The 13925-nt window shown below is 44.4% G+C and overlaps 1 protein-coding gene across 1 annotated transcript; it reads right to left on the minus strand.

Moving 5' to 3' along the window:
- Positions 1-239: 239 nt before the first annotated feature.
- LOC308618379 (U6 snRNA-associated Sm-like protein LSm6) lies at positions 240-813 on the minus strand. Its single transcript, XM_081236133.1, has one exon. It carries the CDS (start codon positions 654-656, stop codon positions 414-416), a length of 243 nt encoding a protein of 80 aa, XP_081092259.1. The 5' UTR covers positions 657-813; the 3' UTR covers positions 240-413.
- Between the last annotated feature and the right edge of the window lie 13112 nt (positions 814-13925).

The following is a 13925-nucleotide window of genomic DNA, read 5'->3' on the forward strand; positions in this document are numbered from 1 at the left end:
AGGACATAGAAAAGGAGCCAAGGAGGAGACAGGATTTTTTTTTTTTTTGTCTCTACAAATGTTTTAATTGTCCTCACATCCATCATTTCAGTCAGTCCCACAAGCAAAGCAGGCAAATCAAATGGTGTTGTTTGAGACTTCAGTTACAAATCATGTAGGGAGAAAAAGATTTTCTCTTTTTTGAAAATTCTTTTTGCTTTCTGCTCACTGACATAGAGGTAAAAGAAAATGACTACAACTTAAATATGAAAGAACTCTTTACAATTAAATCCACAATTTATACATTTATCTCACTCACGTGTCAGTGAAAAATCACCAACTATGACAAAATAGGACAAATTATATGACAGAAGAACCAAAAAACTTAATAAAAAACATATCCGAGTGTGAAAAGTATGGTACTCTCGGTGTCTTCACATCCTCCTCTTCTGTGTACTTATGTACAACACGTTGTTTCCTCGGATAAATGCATCCCCGTACTTATTCTTCAGCTGTCCATTTACATACTCCTCTGTCTGCTCCAAGGCTATATTCATATAGCCATCCAGGCAAGCCAGGACCCCTCGGTAATCCACTCCAGAATTTAATTTTACCACAACTGGTCGTCCGATGATTTGCTTCAGGAAGTCACTGGGTGTTTGCTTCCGCAGACTCATTTTAACGATCCTGATCAGAAATTTGGGATGCGGGGACCCTGAGTTCTAATCCCAGCTCTGCTACTTAATTAGCTGTGTGCCTTGGATAACTCATCATTTCACCTCTCAGGCCCCAGGTTCCTCATCTCGCGGCCGGGATCGGCACCCCGACTCTGGGCACCCCACAAGCCCGGCCCAGGAGACAGGATTGAAGGTCCAAAATAGAGAAATGATGGCAGAGAGCCAGAGGTCTCAGGGGAGGGACAGGGGAGGGGTTAGGTGGCAGGGCGGCCTTTAAAGAGCCATGACCCTTCATCTTCTGAGGCAGAGGAAAAGCTTTCAGGTTGGATGAGAAGCTGGGTGAAGCTGTGGGGCAAGAAAACACACCCCTGATCCCAAGACTCTGTGTGTGTGTGTGTGTGTGTGTGATGCAAACCATACTGTCTTGCATATAGGAGTCAGTTTTCTCTGTGAGTTTCAAGCTTGAACATCTTCTCTCCCTTAGATAGTCATATCTTTAAAGGTAAGGACTGTGGCTTTGACTACTTTTTGCAGTCTCAACAGCACCAAGGACAAGAATTGAGTGAGTCGCGAATGAACCTGGCCCTGCTCATCACTGATGGCCTTCTCTCAGATTATCCAGGCAAGTCTTTACAAAGCACTGAGTACAGGCACTTTTCATCTCTTGAGACCAGGGCTGTGCCTTTAAAGGTTATTTGTATTGACCTGGCATACTTCTCAAGCATGAATTTAATAGGAATAAGGTGAGGAGAAAAACTCAACTTACAGTTGAAAAATAAGAATTACTAGGTAGAAAGAGATGATATTAAAAGAAACAAAGCTTCCTTTCCTCTCTTTTAAGTTGCTATCGTTTTTAAATTATTATTTTTTAATAGATCTTTATTGGAGTATAATTGCTTCACAGTTCCGTGTTGGTTTCTGTTGCACAACAAAGCGAAGCAGCCATGTGCATACACATGTCCCCATATCCCCTCCCTCTTGAGCCTCCCTCCCACCCTCCCTACCCCACCCCTCTAGGTCATCACAAAGCACTGAGCCGATCTCCCTGTGCTATGCTGCTGCTTCCCACCAGGCAACTGTTTTACATTCAGTAGTGTATATATGTCGATGCTACACTTTGCCCCAACTTTGACCTCCCACCCCATGTCATCAAGTCCTTTCTCTATGTCTACCTCTTTATTCCTGCCCTGCAACTAGGTTCATCAGTACCTTTTTTTTTTTTTTTTAGATTCCATATATATGTGTTAGCATATGGTATTTGTTTTTCTCTTTCTGACTTACTTCACTCTGTATGACAGACTCTAGGTCCATCCACATCTTCTTTATCCATTCATCTGTCGATGGACATTTAAGTTGGTTCCATGTCCTGGCTATTGTAAATAGTGCTGCAATGAAGGCTGAGCTGGATGGTTCCAAGGTGGCAATTTGGTACATTTGCTCTTTCAGCTTCCTTCCCCATCTCTTTATTAGTCATGACAGGGCACACAGTACACTCTTCGTAAACATGGAGCTGAATCAAGTCTATGAGTCTTTACCAACCAAGCAAAGAGCAGAGCATTATTTGGCTTCATCCTTTAGCTTTGACCAGATGTTTGACACAGATCTACTAGGAAATTTCCTCTGTATTGCCACCTGGCCTCAGCTCTTCCCTTCTCAGTCAATCACAGCATTTAATGTGCACCTTATTCTTTTTTTAATTATTATTGATGAATAGTTGATTTACAATTTTGTGTTAGTTTCTGCTGTACATTAAAGTGATTCAGTTATACATATGTATACATTTTTTATATTCTTTTTCATTATGGTTTATCACACGATATTGAATGTAGTTCTCTGTGCTATACAGTAGGACCTTGTTGTTTATCCATTCTATATATAACTGTTTGCATCTGCTGATCCCAAACTCCCTATCCATCCCTCCCCACGGCCTCCCCCCTTGGCAACTACAAGTTTGTTCTCTATGTCTATGAGTCTGTTTCTGTTTTGTAGGTAGGTTCACTTGTGTCATATTTTAGATTCCACATATTAGTGATATCATATGGTATTCATCTTTCTCTGTCTTGTTTATTTCACTTAGTATGATAATCTCTAAGTCCATCTATGTTGCTGCAAATGGCATTATTTCATTCTTTTTATGGCTGAGTAATATTCCATTGTATATATGTACCACATCATGTTTATCCATTCATCTCTCAATGGACATTTAGGTTGCTTCCATGTCTTGGCTATTGTATATAGTGCTGCTATGAATGTAGGGATGCATGTATCTTTTTGAATGAGAATTTTTTTCCAGATATATGCCCAGGTGTGGGATTGCTGGATCAACCCTATTAATTTTTAGCACTTGGTTATACTCCATTTAACACCTTAATGGTGCTTACAGCTTCCTATCACTTAGTATAGTTATTGATGTTCATTCATATCTTATCTCCTTCACACATCAAACCCAAAGTTCCTAGAGAACAAGGTCCATGACTGATTCATTTTTATATTCCTATCGCGGCAACCAGATTAGACATTGAATAAATATTTGTTCTCGGATGAATAAGTGGTTCACTGTCTCATGTGTTCATGCTTGTCTGAACTCAGATTTCTCAGCTATAGGATGAGGCAGCTGAACTAGATCCTTTAAGGTCCTCCCCACTCAAACTTCCAAGTATTTTATGAGCCTGTTTCCCTTCCTGACTTCATGTACATTAGGGAATCATTCCTGGGAGTGAACCAATGTTTTAGCCCTGTGCTAGGACATGATGGATTTAGAATTTAAAATCTAGATGGAGAGACAGAAACAACCCATATGAAAATAGCCCAAAATATGACAAGCTTCTTATGCTGAAGTCTGAATTGTGTGCCAGATCCTAGAGTTGAAAAGACAAACAGAAAATCAATGCCAGGGGTCCAGATGTGGGCAATGTCACTTTAGCAATTCTCTGTTACTGCTCAAAACACCCTGGGCAGGATGGCACTTTCAGTTGTGTTGGACCTTCGCTGATTATATTGCGGAGAAAGGAATCGGAAATGGAGTCGGTGATCAAACTTCTTTCTCGGCAGTGAGCAGACTGTTGTGTTGTGATGGGGTAATGCAAAAGGGTTGGTCTGGTGAGGGTCTGGACACACAGTTCGGTGTCAGGGGGGCCATGAAGAGTCTGAGTTGCAAGACAATACTGTGGTCTTGAGGGAGGGAGCACACAGAGAGTCAAGTGTGAGGGAGAGAAGGGAAGAGGCTGCTACTAAGGGCCAACATCCTTCATTCCACTCCTGTGTCTAGGGCTGACCAGCCCCACTAAGGAGAAGGGCATCAACAAGGCTGGAACAGAATGGAGGACTCACCGTATGACGTGGACCCCAGAAGTGGGCTAGTGACCCTGCCGTACACAATGTGCCTCCTGTGCACTGGTCAATAGAATGGATGTATGTGATGCCTACCATACCCCTTCTATTTTCTTTTAAGGTCACTTATAGCACAGTGTTTTGCACCATTTTGGGGCAGCATGATGCCATTACTGGTCCCATGGCTTCTGGGTCCTGGGACACAGAGAGCACCCCTTCCCTGCCAGTGTGACAGCATTATATTTCACCCAAGCCCCTACTGGGCCTTGGAGCGAGACTGAACTGTTGAAACCTTGAAGAGGAAGCCCTGTGAGGGTGTGCAAGAGGGCAGGGGGTTTTCAGTTCCCAGGAAGACCTTCTCTTTGGGGCTTTTGCTCTTTTCAATAAGGAGGCACTCATTTCAACATCTTCAAATCTTGGAGATTTTGTGCTAAATGCATGAGGCTGTTCTCCAGGTTTTGCAGAGCTTAAACGTGATGTTTGTTTTGCCTGGTTGTGTGAAGGGGGGCTGGGGGCCAGCTGCCAGCATCATGGGACTTCCTCAGAGGCCGAGCTGAGTGAGTGATCACATATGAAACCCCTGCCAGAGCCTCCCGGGGCCACAGGGGAGGGGCAATGTGTGGGGATCACTTGATGGGATGCCCTGGGGCCTGCAGCAGGTCAGTGAGAGCAGGGAGGCTGCAGTTACTACTATAACTGTGATGACACTGAGACCTGGGACAATCTGGGTTAAATATGCCCTCCCTGAGGGCAGGGACCACTCAGCTTATACCTGTGGCAACCTCACCTCCAAAGTGCCCCAGGATGGCTCTCAGGTAAAGTATCACATTCATGAGTGTTCCTATGTGTGCACTCATATTTGTCAGACATTATGCTTTTTTTTTTTTTTGCTCAAAGATGCCTACCATACCCCTTCTATTTTCTTTTAAGGTCACTTATAGCACAGTGCTTTGCACTGAGAAGGAAAATAATGATCTCGCGAGTGATTGATTAATGGAATCATAGAAATATTTTTCAGATGAACAATTGAAGCCTTTTATTTTGTTTTGTTTTTATTTTATATTTATTTTGTTTCTTGTTTTGTTTTATTTTATTTTATTGCAGAGGCTTTCATTTTAAAAGTAACCTTGGTTGTATTCGGTTCACACCACGGCCTCGGCTCAGCTGTGGGGTAAGAGCAGCACTTAACAAAGGATGAGAGAGATGCTATGTTTAGCTGGAAACCCAGTGACCACACAGCCATCTCAGAAGCAGGTCCCTGGAGCCTGGCCATAGCACAACCAGTACATTGGGCCTGCATGAAGCACACGTCCGACTTCATAGATTGTTCTCCTTGCATTTCCAAGGCTGATTTAAAGCCTGAGTCTAATGAATCATGGTCATGGTGAAGGACTTGGAAAAGAATGTAGTTGAGATGAACCATTTTTCACAGTCAGTGTCAAACTTTTATCTCTTTGGCTGGGTCCGATTTAATCAATTAGTTAGTAGTTTGGTTAATTACTGATGAATGATTTATAAGTTGTTGTAGGAAATGTAGTATGAGAGAAATATGAATTGAAAGAACAAATATGGAAGGTTTAAGACCATAAGGTTACTAATAAGGCATAAAGCTCTTCCCCCGAATCCCCAGCTCTGTTAATGGCTCTCCATAGACTGAAGCATCAAATTCTACTGATTTTACCACATACTTCCCTAATCTCTCTGCCCCTTTCTGTAAGACTGAGAAAATAACAGTATCTACCTCACTGGGTGGAGATGAGGATAAAATGCCTTAAAAAAGGGACCAGGACATTCAGTAATTTAGCGAATCTTATTAGTAAAAGTCTGGAATCCACCTCTGGGCAATGAAAGACTGAACTCTTCTAGCCTGAGAAAAGGTAGATACACTGCTAGGCTGTGAACCACCCAGGTTTCCAAATTAGCCATTGAGTTCCAATGGGAAAGAAAAATGCAGAGAAAATGGTCTGTGCTGTTTGTTTTTGGTGGAGGTGGGGAGGGGATGTAGAATGGGGCAGGGGGAACAGACAGACTGGGAAAAGGGACAGGGATTTGCAAGTCCAAAGGTAACAGATACATGTGTCTTAGAACTTTGAGGACCTAGGATGGGCCATGGTGATGTGAATTCTGGGGGAGGCTGTACCCTCAAAACCCTGATCTTGAGGTTCTGTGGCAAGATTTGCAGAAAGGGTAGATCACCATGAGGGACAGACATTTCTGTGGACCCCCAGGAGATGGGACCAGAGCAGGCCAGACCACACCATACCTGGAGTTCTTCACAAGTTCTAAGCCAGACTATTGACTTAGAAGGGCTTTCCCCTCTACCTTTGCTAGAAGGAGCTCCAACTGTCAGGATTTCCTTTAGAAAAATAAAGAAAGGTAAACATTTCTTACCTTTCAGTGTCAAGGAGAAATATACTTGTGTGTTTCTGTTATGATCACAAATAAAATTCATTTAAAAAATCACAAAATTTGTATTAATGTTTTAGTCTATATGCATTTTCTCAGTCAATGGTACTAAAAGTACTACTATGACTGTGGGAATGTCTAAGAGGATTTTTTTTTCCCCTCACTCAGTATGGATCCTCATTCTTGAACCCACTGAGAATGACTGGCTTATGGGTAAAGTCAAATTAACGGTGCAGAATTCCACCCATGATGGGGCCCCTGCTTCTCTTCCAGACTCATCTCCCGGCATCCTCCACGCCCCTGAGAAGGTGATGCTCATGTGTTCATTCATTCATTCATTCCACTAATATTGATTATGCACCAGATGGTGCTCAGCTCAGGTCAAGGCTCTCAGGAAAGGGCAGAGGAGACCCAGAAACCCAGCTCTCCTGGAGCTGACATTCCAAGTCCCGTGACAACTCACACTGCTTCACATCTGCACATTGTCCGTCCTGCTGAAATGTCCCATCTTCCCCTACTCTCTGTTTGCCCAAGCCCCACTCATAACACAAACCACTCAGGCTCCCACCTTTGCAGGAAACTTGTCACTGCTGTCCCAGATTGCAGAGTCTCCGTGCTCCCCACACGTGGCTCAGAGCATGTCCAGCTGGTATGGAAATATCCTTTATCTGTCTGAACCCCTCATTAGAGTGCAAAGGTGCCTGTACTGTATGCACTGATGCATCGCCAGAGCCCAGGCATAGAACCTGCACAGAGTAGGGCTTCTTAATGTTATGAAAAAATTGCCCAAACATTGGCAGAGAACTATTCTTCTGCCAGAATCATGGCCACTGACCCAGCAGTTCTCAACCCAGGCTGCACGTTAAGATCATCCGGGGAGCTTTTAAAGACGCACGATGGCCAGCTCTCCTCCCCAGAGAAGTTGATTTCATTGGTCAGGGACGGGCATAGGTATTATTTCAAAGCTCCCCAAGTGATTCCAGAGTTGAGAACAACTTACATAGTAGCACAAAAATAAAGGCCAAATCGTCTGGCCCTTCAAAAGGGCACTGCCACTTTCATGTGCATATCGAGGGCATGAACTAGGTCACCAGGACAACACGGAATCTCACAGGTACCTCACTGCGGTTCACCATCACTCACTGTTTTTAATACCTCAAGGCCCCAGCCAGCATCATCTTCTCTAGGAAAGGTGTTATGTGGTGGGATAATCCATCACTGCTTAATTTCTACTGGTTTCTTCAGGGTGCAGACCAGGAAATTAGATTGTGGGCCTTCTGAGCAGATCAAGAACCCACATCAGACTCTGCAGCCAGGTGCAGGGCAGGGCAGCATCTTAAAAGAAGCAAATAACAAAAAAATTTCCCAAGACCACAGTCTGAGAACATTTGCTCTGTAGTACAGACCCTACACTACAAATGGACAACCACGAGGAAGCTTTCAATGTCTTTATGTTTCCCTCATATTTTCTCCTACTTCCAAAAAAATCTCTAAAAATCCACTAAGCATTAGCTATTTTAGGATTTTCACTCTTTTATTACCTAATTTACATAGTTCCTGCACACCTTAAGTCCATTCTAATTGTGCGTATCATTTAGTGGTAAATCATGATATGTAACCCCAACAGGATGCTTCATATATGCTTGTAGACCTCAGTCAGCCCTCACTTCTTCAGACTAAATAACATAACTTCAATTTGCATATGTTCCCTAGGTTATTGGAAAAAAAGTCTGTTTCAGTGCATTTAAAGTATAGAACACCGATGGTTTAAAATCACAGTCAATTGCCTAGATTTTCACTTGACTAAAACTCAGGTACCATTTAGTTCACAAAGATCATTTTAATTCAAGACGTACAGCAGTGCCGCTCATCTGGAGAAATCTTCCTCACCCTCCCCTAACCCGATTTCTTTCTTATCGGCCCTTAAACCCACAAGGCTATGTTTGAAAATGATGAATCAAGAAGAAAATATTTATAATGGGAACAGCTGCTGGATTAGAAAAATGCACTGGGAATCTTTGAAAACCAGGGAGAATGTATCATATGTTTCTTTGATCATACCTAAAAAAGGGTGGGTTGTGTCTTAGCATAAGGCAGCAGTGGTGTCTTCCCAGGCCTACACTGGATTCTTTGTCCGGCCTAAACACTTATTAAATGCAGCAGGAGCAGCACCTCTGCTAAAAGTTAAGCCACATGGGGCCAGTGCCCAGGAATGGGAAAAGCCCAGCACACACTACAGACTTCTTCATTGTACGTGTCAATAAGCAGCAGCATCGCCTGGGGCAGCCCTACCATATGACACAAAACTCATGCTGTGCAAATGACCTGCTCCCTGTTGGATCTCCATTGCCTTTGCTTCCTGGACACTGCCTTTGTTCTGCTGTAGGCTGGTCATTTCCAGGTTCCACATGTGTACAATGGAGACAGTCACACCTGTTCTTACATGGCGATCAGAAAAAAATGGGAAATACAGATAGGGTTCTGGGAATCCTCTGACAAGGAATGTGGCCACCTTGGTGGCTGAGCACCATGGCAAGAGCACGGGGAGGAACGGTGCCTTGGGTGAGTTGATGGGCCAGCCTTTAAAGATTCAGACTTGGGTCTCTGTAAGTGTGAATAAGAAGGCACTTGGAGGAGCCTATTCTCTGGGTTCCTCATCTCTTGCCTCCAATTCAGCATGAAGGAAGGATAAAGGAGATTCCAGCCTAATAACTGGGAGGATATTTTTAAAGCATTTTCCATAGAAGACTACATTTTTCTTTTCAAGCAGCTCCAAAACCAACAGCAAGGGACCTGATGATGACTTCAGCTGAATTCGCTTTCTCACTCCAATGGACCAGGTAACAGTGAAGAAGATCCAGAGAAACAGGGTCCCAGGGCTCTGGATGCTCCTCTTTCCTTTGGCCACATGCCTCAGAATACTCCTGATCGTTAAGGAGAGATGAGTGACAGAAGGTAACTCATGGGAACTGAAGGGGACTGTCCCTTTGAGGGGTTCATTGCCTACTTGAGACGAAGGACAGGAAACCAAAGGGTTGCAAAACAATATAAGAAGCACTGCAAGGGAGCAATGTCCGAAGGTGGTGGGAAGCAGCAAAGAAGGTCTGCTGGAGAAGGTCGGGAAAGGCTTCATGGATGGAGAGGCAGCTGACATGAGTCTTGAAGAATCAGTGGAGACTATCAGGTGGTCCAGGAGGGGCTAGCATGTGTGAAGGCTGGAGGCCTGGGAGAACTGTAATTAGTTTAGGAAAGCTGGAACCCAGCGCCCGAGCTCAGAGGGCCTTGTGTGTCTGGTGCTGGGCTCAGCCTGTGTGCACCTGGAGACTTGGATGGGACAACATGATCGCATCTCTTAGATAGTATATTTTAGAAAGAGGTGCCCGGTGGCAATGGGAAGATGAACGGGAGGCAAAGGGATGAGCAAAACTGCTACAGACACTCTCAGGATAAAAGGGTGAGAAGGAGTTGAGGGTGAGAACAGATTTGGGTGGGAAGGTGACATACTGAGTCGAAAGGGGCTGTAGGTTACCCATGAGGAGAGGTCGCATATGTTTTCGGCAATGAGTATGCAAAGCACCGTGAAGAGGTCTCTGCTGGAGGTGAATCTCTGGGGGGTGATTTTTTTTTTTTTTTTTTTTGCTGTACGCGGGCCTGTCACTGCTGTGGTCTCTCCCGTTGCGGAGCACAGGCTCCGCGCAGGCTCAGCCGCCATGTCTCACGGGCCCAGCTGCTCCGTGGCATATGGGATCCTCCCGGACCGGGGCATGAACCCATGTCCCCTGCATCGGCAGGCGGACTCTCAACCACTGCGCCACCAGGGAAGCCCTCTGGGGCATGATTTAAATAGAGATGTCTGTGGGCAGCATGGTTGGCTTAGGGTTGTTGAGGGAGCACATGCAGCTGAAGATGAGGAGGGACCCAGGAGGCTGGGGCACTAATATCAACTGGACACACAGGGTCTGTGAAAGGAAGAAAAGCAGAAGAATGTCGCACCACGGATGCCAAGGCAAGGAGGGAGTTTCAAGGTAAGGGGCCATCACCAGTGTCAAGTATTCCAGGAGGACAGAATAAGGTGTGTCCTGAAAAATGCCCTTTGGAATACAGGCATTTAGGAGGTCCAAGTATTTGGAGTAAGAACAGGTACAATGAAGAAGTGTCAGGCAAGGGGGAAGCCAGATTTCAGCAGACTAAATAGAGGTAAGGGGAATGCCCTGGCGGTCCAGTGGTTAGGGCTGGGTGCTTTCACTGCCAAGGACCCGGGTTCGATCCCTTGCTGGGGAACTAAGATCTCACAAGCTGCTCGGCACAGCAAAAAAAAAAAAAAAATTTTTTTTAAAGAAGTAAGAAGGGAATAGTGGAGACAGCAAGGAAGGTGTGTATAAGAGAAAGTGTTGAGAAGGCTGTGTGGACATTCAGCACTCCTGTCTGCCGGTTGGACAACTTCAACCATGCCACGGGTGTTAGGACACATTCAGTGTTACAGACAATCTGTTCAGCCCTGGGGATATAAACAAGACAAAGTCCACGCTCCCAAAGAGCTTTCCATCTGTGGTTCCAGAGAGACATATGGACAGACACGTCAAAATGCAAAATCATAAATTCTGGACAGAGCAGTGTTTAACATAAGTCATGATCAGGAGGAAAACTACACAATCCTTGCTCCCAAGGAGCTTACTACCATTTAGTTTGTCCACAGACAGCTATAATATAACAGAAGGGATAATGCTTTAGTAGAGGAGCATTGTCCTTTGGGCACCCAGGAAAAAAAATCAAATATATATATATATATATTTTTTAAATTAATTAATTTATTTTTGGCTGCGTTGGGTCTTCATTGCTGTGCAGGGCTCTCTCTAGTTGCGGCGAGCGGGGGCTACTCTTGGTTGTGGTGAGCGGGCTTCTCACTGCCGTGGCTTCTCTTGCTGCAGAGCACGGGCTCTAGGAGCATGGGCTCAGTAGTTGTGGCATGTGGGCTCAGTAGCTGTGGCACACGGGCTTAGTTGCTCCACGGCACGTGGGATCTTCCCGGACCGGGGCTCGAGCCCATGTCCCCTGCATTCGCAGGCAGATTCTTAATGATTGCACCACCAGGGGAGTCTAGGGTGTGATATTTTAAGGAGAAGTTTTACGAGTAACCTCTGGAGACACTGTCTGAATATACAGGAGTAAGAATCGAGTATGGATCTAGAGCACAGAGTCAGGCTTCTTGGAAAAGTTAATTGGATCTAGCCTTTTATATCCTCTTGAGTCACCAAGATCCAAGCTGCTCTTGAAACAAAGCCTGGGTCCATACCATGGAGACCTCACTACTATTTCATCTTCCCAAGGGCCTGTCCCGTGGCTCCATGATGAATGCAGGAAAACAGTCCTGCCCATTGTTGTCAGTGCATGTGTGTGTGTATTCTCCATGAATACACAGTGCTCCTTGGGCAATGACATCACAGTGGCCTCAAGGAAAACAAACATGGCGACCTATATTGACGAGAGAACATTGAGCAAACCTGCAATATGCTCATGCCATAGGGTCTTCTTTGTGGTTCTATCAGGAAGATTACATATTCTCTCTCCCCCAAAGCCCTCATGTCTCGACTTATGTGTTCATTTTTGAAAATATTGTATTGTGTTGAAAATATTGTATAAAGATAGGGCCTTGGGATAAAATATACCAATGTGAGGTTTAAATATAGTTGGATAAATTTTTTAAATTCCAACTTTTCCTGAAGGCAAGGGAGCTTAATTTGAACAAACAAATGGTTAGAATCACCTACCAGCATGTAAATAAGGTCATAATTTAAAATGTGATCATCAATCTTCCCAGTCTAGCCATTACCCTGGTCTGAATTTCTAGCCCGGTTCTCTCTATGCAAGAGGCTCATGTGAGCTGAGGTTTTGGCCTGTTTTAACAGCCACTTTTTTGGCAAACAACAGGTCAGAACACACAGCAATCAAATCAGCCTCTAAGCTGGCTCCAAACATCAAATGGGCCTGGATATGATGGCGTATTTTCAGGCACATATAAACTTTGCCTGTATTCTTCAGGGTGTGAGTCTGGCACTTCTCTGGATCCGTAAATAAGCTTTTTGAAAAGCCCAAACAAACCATAAGGAAATCCTGCATTCTGAAACAAAAGGTATAAAAGCTAAGTAAAGACACACACTGCATTGTGTCCTTTGCCAGGATGTGAGCTGTCGCCTTGGGAGAAAGATAACATGAAAGACGCCATAATTGCAGGGCCAAGACTGCAGGCCCCATGAAAACAGGATAAAAAATAGCAAAAAAAAAAAAAAAAAAGTGCTCCATGTCCTTTCAGCTGAGCCAGGGGGGTAAGAAATCAAAAGAGCAACTCCCTCTTGAACTTGTTCAAGAAATGGAGACACAGGGGGAAGAAAACGAGAAAGAACACCAGGATTAGGTTAAAGTACATGAGGGCGGGAGAAAGAAAGAGAGAGACAGAGACAGAGAGAGACAGAGAGAGGGAGGGAGGGAGAGAGAGAGAGAGAGAGAGAAAGAAAGAAAGAAAGAAAGGAAGGAAGGAAGAAAGAAAGAAAAAAAGGCAGAACGGGGCTTCCCTGGAGGCGCAGTGGTTGAGAGTCCACCTGCTGATGCAGGGGGACACGGGTTCGTGCCCCGGTCCAGGAAGATCCCACATGCTGCAGAGCGGCTGGGCCCGTGAGCCATGGCCGCTGAGCCTGTGCGTCCGGAGCCTGTGCTCCGCAACGGGAGAGGCCACAACAGTGAGAGGCCCGCGTACCGCAAAAAAAAAAAAAAAAAAAGGCAGAACGATTTAATGACAGCCAAAGGAACTAAGGGGAATAGGGTGTGCTTTTTTCCTTTTTTTTTTTTCCTTTGTTCAGGGGGAGGAGAGCGGAAAAAGAAAAAGTAGGCCCATTTCATGAATGAGGAGAGAGGCGAAAGCTAGGCAGCTCTACATTCTCTGAGCTTTTAAATGGCTCCTTAAAAAGTATCTTAAACAAGGAAAATAAAGATAAGGGGTAAGGACCATTGGGAAATAATAAAAATGTTGTCAGTAAACTATTGAAAAGGAGGAGTTAAGGGAGAATTTAGAGAAACTGAATTTAGAGATATGCAAATGAGAGGTTTAGAATTTAGAGATATGCAAAGGAGAGGTTGCCCTAACACACATCCTAGGGTATTTAGTGGAGATATATACATATATTCTTTTTCAGATTCTTTTCCATTATAGGTTATTACAAGATATTGAATATAGTTCCCCATGCTATACAGTCGGTCCTTGTTGTTTATCTGTTTTATATATAGTCGTGTGTATCTGTTAATCCCACACTCCTAATTTATTCCCTCCGCCACCCCTTCCCCTTTGGTAACCAAAGGATTGTTTCCTAGCAGCAATTATTTCTAATGCCATCCAGTATACAGGGGGTACTAAGAACAGGTGTCTTAACATTACACTGAATCTCGTACTGATATCGTGCATGATAAATGCTCAGAGTCGTACGTATTAGTCTGGGTCTCATCTTTACCTCCTTTCTCAGTGGCAGTACGAGAGAACTGAGT

This window comes from Mesoplodon bidens (assembly GCF_964165515.1).
Source record: "Mesoplodon bidens genome assembly, chromosome: 1".
NCBI classification, from domain to species: Eukaryota; Metazoa; Chordata; class Mammalia; order Artiodactyla; family Ziphiidae; genus Mesoplodon; species Mesoplodon bidens.

Excerpts from the sequence above, each read along its gene's own strand:
- LOC308618379 (XM_081236133.1), bottom strand. The coding sequence starts at position 656 with ATGAGTCTGCGGAAGCAAACACCCAGTGACTTCCTGAAGCAAATCATC.